Here is an 11,371-nt window from a genome sequence, read left to right on the forward strand (position 1 = left end):
ATTTGTTTATCTCCAAGTAAAAAGGAGAAAGTGAGGTCTGCAGATGCTGGAGATCAAAGTTGAAACTTTATTGCTGGAACAGCACAGCAGGTCAGGCAGCATCCAGGGAACAGGAGATTCGACGTTTCGGGCACAGGCCCTTCTTCAGGAATGAGCTCATTCCTGAAGAAGGGCCTGTGCCCGAAACGTCGAATCTCCTGTTCCCTGGATGCTGCCTGACCTGCTGTGCTGTTCCAGCAATAAAGTCTCCAAGTAAAAAACCTTCTCACCCAAGTGTTCAAATCCCTTTTTGCTCCTTCTTAGTAACTTTCAGCTGTATATGTTTAAACCCTTCCTATTCATGTACCCATCCAGATGCCTTTTAAATGTTGTAATTGTACCAGCCGCCTCCACTTTCTGTGAAAAAGTTGCCCCTTAGGTCCCTTTTAAGTTTTTCTCTTCTCACCTTAAACCTATGCCCTCTAGTTTTGGACTTCTGTACCTTGGGGAAAAGACCTTGACAATTCAACCTATTCATAGCCATCTTGCTTTTATAAACTTATATAAGGTCACCCTCTGTCTCCAATTCCAAGGAAAACAGCCCCAGCCAATTTATCCTCTCCCTTTAGCTCAAACCCTCCAACTTTGGCGATATCCTTGTAAATCTTTTCTGAACCCTTCCAAGTTTCACATCTTTCCTATAGCAGGGAGACCAGAATTGAACACAGTATTCCAGAAGTGACCACAACATGATCTCCCAACTCGTACTTAATGCACTAAACAATAAAGGCAAGCATACCAAATGTTTTCTTCAGTTCTGTCTACCTGCAAATTCACTTTCAAAGAACAATGAATCTGTACACCAAGATCTCCCTTTTTCAGCAACGCTTGCCAGGGCCTTGACATTAATTGTGAAAGTCCTGCCCTAATTTGCGTTACCAAATGCAGTACCTCACGGTTATCTAAATTCAACTCTTTCTGCCACTCTTGGCCCATTTTCCCATCTGGCTAACATCCTATTGTTTTGAAGTAATCACCTTTGCTGTCCACTTCACCACCACTTTTTTTGTGTCATCTGCAAACCTTCTGACCATGTTGTCTATGTTCACATCCAAGTCATTTATATAAAGGACAAAAAACAGTGGATCCAGCACCAATCCTTGTGGCACACTGCTAATCTCAGGCCTCCAGTCTGAAAAGCAACCCTTCACCACCACCACCACCACCACCCTGAGTCTTCTACCTTTGAGGCAATTTTGAATCCAAGTGGCTAGCTGTCCGTGTATTCACTGTGATCTAACCTTACTAGCTAGTTTACCGTGTGCAGTACATATAAGCAGTGTCCATTACTCTGACTTCATCAATCATCATTATTTCAAAAGAAACTTGATCAAGTTAGTGAGACACAATTTCCCATATACTCAACCTTAATCAGTTCTTGTCTTTCCAAATGTATGTAAATCCTGTCCATCATCATTCCCTCTGACAAATTACCCACCGGTGATGTCAGGCTCACCGGTCTATACTACCCTGGCTTTTCCTTACAGCAGCACGCTAGCCAACCTCCAGTTTTCTGGCACCTTTCGCTTCAATTCTTACATTTTGCAGTACCCCAAATTTCATGGCTCTGCTTGACAGCTGTGTATTTAGCCTCTGAGGTCATCTAGGCCAGTGCTTTTTAATCTATTTCCCAACATGGCCCTGTTTTGAGCAGTGAGAATGGGTGTCTGTTTAGAGTATGAGTGCAGCTTTTGTAATTAAATCAAAATTGTGTGGTGACCATTGCTGCCTTGGAACTTGGGACCCTAAAATTCACTTGGAGTCCCAACCCTCACTTTGGGAAAACCTGCCGTAAATTCTGGATTCTCTTCCTGAACACCTGTGCATCTTGGCTTTTTTTAAAAATTCATTAATTGTAAGCTACTATTTTGCCTTTATTTCTCCTTTTGTGACTCAGTGATTTTGCCTAATGTTCTTATGCACGACCTTGGCACATTTATTCTATATTTACTTTATAAATGATTCCAGTCACTTACATTTCCTAAATATCTGCAATATGTTTTGAAGATGATATCCACTTTAACATCCTGTCATTGTAGTTTCAATGTAAGATTGTTATGTCAAAGTAAATAACTACTGACATTTGCCGGTAGAAAGTTTTCAAAGGATAAATAATCTTAAAAACGTTTGCTTTTCTTTGTACCCCTACCTTTTGGCCAGCAAATGATTCAGGAGACTTCTCATTTCTCTAAGTGGGTGGTACACAACTTCCAGTAACTTTATTCCAGTGCATGGCTGAGCTGAGTTATAAACCTGTGCAATACACTTGTTTAGTATTCACACCAAAGTGTATTTCTGCATTGTCAGTTGCTAAAATATATTTCTTTTGATTTTGCTTTTGAGCTCAATTAAATCTTTTATTTTTAAACAAAAGTCAAAACTTTAGTTAGAAACAGTTTTGAGATTACGCCAAACCTTTAATGAGAACGCTAAAGAGCTTGTTAAATAAAGATTCCTCCAGTGCAATTAATGTTTGAAAGATATACTATTACTTCCCAGTCTCACCTTTCTCATTGTGTTTATCTCGCACATCTTGACAGATGCAGTCCTCATGGACTTCACTATTATAATTCCTTATGCCCTTTTCCTTCTACAGTACTGCATGATGCTTCTCTTATATATTTGGATTACTGCATTTAAGTGTTTGAGTTTGGAAGTTATTACACAATGTATTATAGTTCAGATTTGTCCAGTGGTAAATTATATTGTGTAATCCAGATCATGTTACAGGCCAGACCCCCTCAAAACATTTCAAGGAAGTAGCCCGGACCCTAACTTTGCCAGTTATTTTAAGCCGGTGCAGAATGGATACTCCAGGAGTGATGCAGCTGGCCAACCACTTAGGCTTGAACAAAACTGAACTTATTTGCAAGATTACCAAATGAAACACAAAAGAGAACAGGATATAGGTTAAGTTATTCTATCTGAAAACCTAATCGATCATCCCAACTTAAAGATGCTGTTCCAAATAATTGCAACAATCCCCATGAACACCTCTTTTCAAAAAAAAGAAAAATCCAACACAGGTTCTTACAGGAGAGATGTCCGAGAGAGGGAGGATCAGCATGGACCTACTTCTTTGGGTCCAGCAGTTTCATAACTGACTGCTTGCTAAAACCAAACCAGAGAAAAGCTGAGCTGGGAGAACTGGCCATTTCCCTTTCATTGGACAAGTGTTTTTTTTTTAACTTGAAAGCCTTTTGCCTAAGGTAATATGTTAGCTATAATCAAATTGACCTAAAACCCATCCACGCCAGACCTCTTGGCAACTCTGTGTTTATGACCCCTCTGGAAAAAGAACCAAAGGCAATATTACCTTGTTAAATGAGCAGCATAATTGCAAGATGTTGATCTTAAAGTGACAACTATGTACAAAGCAGTATAGTCAAGTAGTTTTGGGGTCAATATCTTGAAAATGTCATTAGTTTAAGATTTTAATACCTCTTGGTTGATTTAGAAATGTCATCCATTGTTTATTGCGGTTAAAATTGGGTAACATTAAATTCCCAGCTAGACCTGCACCATGTTCTTTCAAGTGGCAATGCTTGTAAAGTTCTTGGAAAGAAGCAGTGCCAAATGAGTTAGGGGAAGAACCCTTGAACCTGCTCTACCATTCAATAAGATTGTGGCTAATCTAATTGTGGTCTTAACTTTATTTTGCTATGCCAATCTGTGATACTTTTTTTGCTTTCCTTTTTAATCCAGAGTAAGGAATGTTCAGAATCACTACTGCATGTGCTATTAAACATAGAGCTCTCTTTCTTCTACTAAATTCCCTTTGGTACTTCTGTAGGGTGGCCGTAAGCAGACAAAATACACAATACAATTTTCAGAACACTACATGCCTCCCCTTCTTAGTAATGGAGAGGCATAGCGTGTTTCACTGGTTTGGTTTCAAATGTGTAAACAAACCTAAGCATACTTAAGCATTCAACTTCACCAGGAGCAGCATTTCCTATGTAAACTTTTGCATTAATTTAGCAATGCATTCAGTTGTATACAACAAGATCAAAAATTTGTTGCCTAACCAAGAGTAGTTTACTTTATAACATAACCACTTAAGTAGGGTGGATGTCTTCTCTCGTCATTAGGATATTGTCATTAACTTTTGTTCTTTTTCTGAGATGTTTTGTGTGCAGTGAAGAATGATTTGCAAACTGCGCTTAGCAATGATGATAGATCCTTTTTGAGTTGATCACAACAAATGGTTGGATATCATAAGGGATTCTTTACTTTCCAGCATGATGTTCAGGGTACAGAAATAGTTTAAAATTTCGTGTTTCGTTTTGCATTCACTCTCCTACTTGTTATTATTTTTGTACATCTTGATCCTTCGTTCCATGGGGTAGCTCATGAAGGTGTGCAATGATGTGTGTAGCTGAGGGCTTCTCAGTGGTCAAACATATTGTTGCTCTGTCATCGAGAATAAAATTATGCTTCTGCAATTTTCTCTCAGCTGTTGAGGCACACTTTTTTTTTCAAAGTGTGATACAAATCTTTAGCTCTTGGCTAATTGCAGTCCAATTCTAGGAGGTAATATGCTATGGATATAGGGAATCCGGTGGATATACTTTGATTAGATTTTCAGAAGTAATTTAGTAATGGTAAAGTTGTCATAGTCCCACTGGACTACAGGGCTGCAGTCTCCGAGAGAGACAGCTGATGGCTTAATCTGAGGGTTATCATGCCTTTGGAAAGGTTTAAAAAGAGTCCCTCAAGGTAACCTCAGCCAGTACAGAAATTAAGGTAAAAACAATGACTGCAGATGCTGGAAACCAGATTTTGGATTAGTGGTGCTGGAAGAGCACAGCAGTTCAGGCAGCATCTAAGGAGCTTCGAAATCGACGTTTCGGGCAAAAGCCCTTCATCAGGAATAAAGGCAGTGAGCCTGAAGCGTGGAGAGATAAGCTAGAGGAGGGTGGGGGTGGGGAGAAAGTAGCATGGAGTACAATGGGTGAGTGGGGAAGGGGATGAAGGTGATAGGTCAGGGAGGAGAGGGTGGAGTACAGAAATTGAACCCAGTGCCTCACGCTGCTTTGCAAATCAACCATCTCTGTCTGTGCTAACTGATTCCCATGTAATTTGATAATGTGCATTACCAAAGATTGTTACAGAAAAATTAAAATCTATGTCAATGTGGATGGAAGATGTGATAGAATAGTCTGAATGGGTGCAATTGCAGCAACACTTGAAACTCCACACTATCACGGGCAAAAGTCAACCCACTTAATCAGCAGTTCTTCCATTCTACACACCATTAGTATACCAGAGCTGCAGTTTACGCTGTCTGCAGTATGTACTGCAACAAAATGCCAAGATTTCTTAGGTAGCACTTCCCAAGCCAGGAACTCTGACGTCGAGAAGGCTTCATGATAATCTCCCCCATACACTATTGTCAAGTTTCTGTCCAAATCGGACACCTATCCTGACCTTGGAGTTGTATTTACTGTTGCTGTTGCAACATTTTCTGAAACACACTCCTGAACAACACCAATAGGAGTACTACCATCTCTCAAACTGCAGCTGAAGTGGGTTCACCATTAGTTAAGGGTTACAGATTTTGGTGCTGGCAGCGATGCCCTCATCCTGAGGCTAGAGTTTTTTTTTAATGGGCTATTACTAAAATATTGAGCAATTCTGAATGCCGTTTTACAAGCATACTGACCCAAAACCGATAGGGGAATAAGAATTGTCATTTTATGATCAAATTTAAAGTATGTCTACTCTGTACTTAAGATCATGCTCTGAAGAGCTGTATAAGATAAGGGGATAATGGACTATTATGATATTGAGAGTAAAATATAAAGGCAGCATTATGAATGTAACCACCTTTTTAACAAGAAACTCTGACCACAAATTTTCTAAATAGTGTACATTACATGGATTCACTTAAATATGCATAGACTCTGCGCATGAAAATCAATTACTACTGAATAATAATTTTTATTAAGGATTCTGCAACAATATGCAAAATTGGAAATATGCTACATTCTTCCAACCTGTCCTTAACACTGTGTTGCATAACTAGTGGTGATACAAAGCTCGTCAGTGGAACAAATGCAAGTGTTTCTAATGCATAATGCATTTTATGTAAATTAAATTTATTCATGACTTGTGTGCCCTAATTATTCAATCCTTGGTTTCTATGTCTCACCAGTCCCGCCAGTGATTGTGATGAATTCGGTGCCAGACAAAAAATTACAACGTAAACACCATTTCCTTTAAAAAAAATCATTTATTCTAATTCCCAAATAACATTGAATTTTGCATGTTTCCTTAGACATGAAGCTCATTTTAAGTAAAATTAATGATTTTTGAGTCCTAATAGAGAGATGACTATAAAATTATAAAACTTGCATATTTGGGATTAACTAATATGACATATTTTGGAGAAAGTTCTAGTAAACAGCTAAAACATGGAAAATTTGATTCTCCTAATGTATTGGTTTGAAGTAGAATGTACAAGTAAATGCAATTTCCCTTTTTATAAAGAAGTGTTTTCTATTGCTGGTATCGTCACCCCGTGACTTGACCTGATGTCTAATTTGAACGGAGTATGCTAACTTAATTCTGACTATATCCAATAATAACAGCACATGGCCCTGCAAAAAATTTGTAGTGTAGTCCATTATGCATAGCTTTCGGTTATTAAATGTACACTGGCTCATCATCCTTTTTAATGAAGGCAGTTCCAATTTTTCCTTGAGTAGCCATCTGAAGCAGCTGAGGATAGTCAACTAAATGGTAAACTATATGTTTATAATTCATTTTGAAGGCAATCTCGCACAAGTGTGTGTAAAGCACAAATTGAGCAATTTTGCTATTTCTGTCCAGGTTCAGGAGTTTATATCACACGAGGTCAGCTGATGAACTGCCACCTCTGTGCAGGGGTTAAGCACAAGGTCCTCCTCCGTCGCCTGCTTGCCTCATTCTTTGACCGGTGAGTGACCACTGCTTGACCATATACTGTTCATCTTGGGTTTAAGTCTTCTGTTTTGTACAATCAATGAACTGTGGATCTACCACAAATAATGATGTCTTCCATTAACTCTACAGCAACACTTTGGCAAATAGTTGCGGCACAGGGATCCGTTCCTCCACAAGTGACCCCAGCAGAAAGCCTCTGGATAGCAGAGTCTTGAATGCAGTGAAATGTGAGTTGGAAATGATTTATCTTATCAAAGGTGAACTGTGAAGTTGTGGAATAATTGGTAAGAATGTATGTACTGTTTGTGTTAGAATTTTGCAGATAAATTTGATGTGAAGATTTTTATGGATTATTGTTACTCTGCTTTCCTCTTCCCAGTAGAAAACCCCAATTCGATCGCAATTAAATTCTTTTTAGTTCTTTCAAGGCATGTTGGCATTGCTAACTATTTCCCATTCCTGATTGCCCTTTTAAACAGTGTGGCTTGCCAGACTATTTTAGAGGGCAGTTAAGAATCCATTCTGTTGCTATGAAGTCACGTGTAGGTCAGACCAGAGAAGGATGGCAGACTTCCTTTCCTAAATTAGATTAGTGAAGTCGATTTGGTTTTAATGATGGTTGAACCTTTTCATGGTGGCCATTACTGAGATCAGCTTTCAATTCCAGATTTTCCTCCGGGTGGGTTTCCTCCGGGTGCTCCGGTTTCCTCCCACAGTCCAAAGATGTGCAGGGTCAGGTGAATTGGCCATACTAAAAAATTGCCCGTAGTGTTAGGTAAGGGGTAAATGTAGGGGTATGGGGTGGGTTTCGCTTCGGCGGGTCGGTGTGGACTTGTTGGGCCGAAGGGCCTGTTTCCACACTGTAATCTAATCTAATCTAATCTAAAAAATTTTATCAGTTGACTTAAAATTCCCCCAGCCTTTGTAGTGGAACATGAATTTATCCTCTGGAGCATTAATCTAGGCCTCTGGATTTGTAGTCTAGCAATTACTTCCCTTACCTTTTTTGTAGAAAACTGTAACTGACAATAGCTCCTTGACAGCATCTTCCAAACCAGTGATCCCTACCCCAAGAAGGGCAAGTGCTAGAGATGCATGGGTGCATCGCCACTCCATGTTCCTCTGCAAACCACACACCATCATGACGATAAAATATATTACCATTTCTTCATAGTCATTGGCTGCAAATCCTGGAACACCCTCCCTGTCCCTACACTCCACAGACTGTATCAGTACATGAAGGCAGTTTGTCACTGCTGCCTCCCGGGTAATTAGGGATGAGCAAAGAATGCTGACTTGGCCAGCGATGTCCACACCCCATGACAAATTAAAGAATCGCAATGGAAGAATATGGAGAACAATTTATAACTCAAGATTGCAGTGACGAGGAAGGGTAAAGTCTGTGGAGAATTTTGAACATTAGACTAATGGTTTTAGATTTGAAGAGACTGAGCCATGAATCCAATGATGGCCAGGCAGGATTTGATAATAGTGATTGAAAAATTGGATTTTGGATTGATCTGGTTAGGATGTGGGTAACAGATTTTTGAATGAGCTGAGTTTATGTTGAGTAAGAGATGGGAATTTGGCAGGACAGTGGTCCAATCCTGGGGCTGACTAAAATGGTGGTAATTCTTGCATGTGTACTGTGGTTATCATCAAAAATATCTAAGTGAGCTATTAATGGGAAAGCAAATTTTATGCTGAACAAAACCAAAGTCACTTCCACCAAATTATCCAAAGGCTTGAATGCTTTCTGAAACAGAAGAGAAGTAGCAAGATTGCTATTTTCCCTCCTGGCAAATATTAGAAAGCTCTCTGCTTTAGCTTTTGGGTTTTGGAATCCTACTTAAGCATTGCCTTGCATGTGCCACTTCTTTTTAAAACTGTTTGCAAGAGTGGGTGTCTGCAGGTTTGTTGAATTCTAATATGCAGACGCTCAGAACATAAATGTATAGAACTGACTTGGTGCATTGTCATATCATCAAATGTATACTTTTTTAAGCCAATGATGTATTTGTAGGCTCAACTTTTCATATGTAAGTCCCTGAATCTGGATTGTTCAGATTTGAAAGTGAAAAAAGGTAACAAACAAGGAACAACTGTGAACCACTGAGTTGGAGAACTGGGAGAAAGTCACTTAAAAAAGAGGTTGGGAATGAAATATTGCAACGGATCAAAACCCAATAAACAATTTGTGATTTTGTTTTAAACAAAATCATAACTCTCCTGAATCATAGTATAACCATTTAGCCAGTAGTGAATGCTTCTAGTTCTGTCATTAATTCTATTGCTGCAATGAGGTCAGAATGCTCAGCTGGCAAATTCTGCATTGCAAAGGAGCTGGAATAGAGTTATATAGAGTCATAGAGATGTACAATAGCATGCAGGATAAGGAAATGCACAGGCCTAAAAGTAATTGGAAGCTTCTTGCTAATGTAACTGGCTATGTGCATTACAATGATAGGAAACAGGAGTAGGCCATTTAACCCCTTGAGCCTGTTCTAACATTCAGTGAGATCATGTCTGATCCAAGCTCCAATCAAAATACCTGCCTTTGGCTCATATCCGTTAATACCTTTGTTTAACAGAAATAAATGTCCGATTTAAAATTAACAACTGAGCATCAACTGCCATTTGTGGAAAAGAATTCCAAACCTCCCTCTCCCTTTTGTGTGTAGAAGTACTTTCTAACTTCTCTAATGAATAGTTTGGCCCTATTTGGCCCTATATGTCCCTTATCTCCAACCCATGGAAAATGCACAGTTGTGGCTATATCTCCATGTGGTGCCTTTGTGCCTGCACCTAAGAATGGAAATCTTTGAAACATTTTGGTGAATACCTATGTTTTGATCTTGTGTGTCAGCTGAAGCTTAATTCCTAGCACTGTCACATTAGATTAGATTACTTACAGTGTGGAAACAGGCCCTTCGGCCCAACCAGTCCACACCGACCCGCCGAATCGCAACCCACCATTCCCCTACATTTACCCCTTTACCTAACACTACGGTCAATTTAGCATGGCCAATTCACCTGACCTGCACATCTTTGGACTGTGGGAGGAAACCGGAGCACCCGGAGGAAACCCACGCAGACACTGGGAGAACGTGCAAACTCCACACAGACAGTCGCCTGAGTCGGGAATTGAACCCAGGTCTCTGGCGCTGTGAGGCAGCAGTGCTAACCACTGTGCCACCGTGCCACCCATTAAGCTACAAGGTTCTGTGTTACAGTAATCCCACTCTAGGGCTTGAGCACAAACGTCAAGGCAAATGCTCCAGTGAAGTGTGATGGCACATTGCATTGTTAGAGGTGCCTTCTTTCAGCTGAGATATTAAATTCAGTATCAGTCTGTCTGACTGGGTGAATGCAAAAAACCTCATGACAATATTTTGAAGAAGAGCGCAAGTTGTCTCTGGTGTCCTGACCCGTGTATACCATTGTACCTCGATCACTATCACAACACTGTTTGTGGGAGTTTGCTTATGCACAAACTAGCTGCCTCCTTTCCTATATTATAATAGTGACTGCATTTCAAACATTACTGTGTCAGCTGTGAAGAGATTTTCATGAAAAGTATATCAATGCAAGGTCTTAGCTTTAGGATGGAATATATGTGGGAAAATGTTAAGTTCTCTTTGGCAGGAGACTAAAACAGCAGAGGATTCCATAAAGGGAAGCAACTGCAAAATTGAGGTGTGGAGAGATTTGTATGTTCTAATGTGTGATTCACAAAATGTTAGGTACAGTACAATTCAAGAAGGTTATTGAGATGCTTTCCTTTTGTTATGAAAGGAATTGAAATTATCTCAGGAACAATATAAATTCATAGGGGGCTCAAGAGGTTTACTAGACTGACATCTGGAATGAGTGAGTTGTCTTATGAGAATAGGTTGGACAGGCTATGCTTGTTTCCACTGGAATTTAGAAGAGTGAGGCTGACTTGATTGAAGTGTCTAATATTCTGAATGGGTCTAGATAGCGCAGAAGTGGATAGGAAGTTTCTTGTGAATCAGTTGATAATTAGGAAGCATTGTTTTAAACTTGGGTGTTGTCCTTTTAGGACTGAGATGGGACTTCTTTTCTCTAAAGATGGTATGGTCTTTGAACTCTGTGCCACAAAAGGCAATGGAAATGGGGCCATTAAATGTTTTTAAGGTAGGGGTAGATGGATTCTAGTTAGGTAGGGAAATCGATGGTTATTAAAGGTAGATGGGAATGTATAATTCAAAATACAAACAGATAAGTCAAGATCTAACTAAAAGGTGAAGCAAGCTCAAGGGTTCAAATCATTTTATTTCATCTATTTTGCATGTTTGTATGCTATCGAGAAGGGTTTTTAAATTGAAATTTTACCTGCTGATAACATTAGTTCGTCTGTTAGAAGGTTGAGTTCAAATCCTCC

The 11,371-nt window shown here is 39.6% G+C and overlaps 1 protein-coding gene across 13 annotated transcripts in view; it reads left to right on the forward strand.

The window, feature by feature from the left end:
* The window catches only part of nacc2 (NACC family member 2), a 100,898-nt gene that overhangs the window by 78,314 nt on the left and 11,213 nt on the right, over positions 1 to 11,371 (forward strand). For all 13 annotated transcript variants that reach the window (XM_043720478.2, XM_043720475.2, XM_087998263.1 and 10 more), the window contains 2 exons: positions 6,874 to 6,979; positions 7,096 to 7,193. In XM_043720478.2, coding sequence (XP_043576413.1) covers positions 6,874 to 6,979; positions 7,096 to 7,193 — 204 coding nt within the window. The remainder of the gene's footprint in view (positions 1 to 6,873; positions 6,980 to 7,095; positions 7,194 to 11,371) is intronic.

Source organism: Chiloscyllium plagiosum, unplaced genomic scaffold (genome assembly GCF_037043375.1).
Source record: "Chiloscyllium plagiosum isolate Xiang-an unplaced genomic scaffold, Cpla_swu_hap1 HiC_scaffold_21, whole genome shotgun sequence".
Classification (NCBI taxonomy): Eukaryota; Metazoa; Chordata; class Chondrichthyes; order Orectolobiformes; family Hemiscylliidae; genus Chiloscyllium; species Chiloscyllium plagiosum.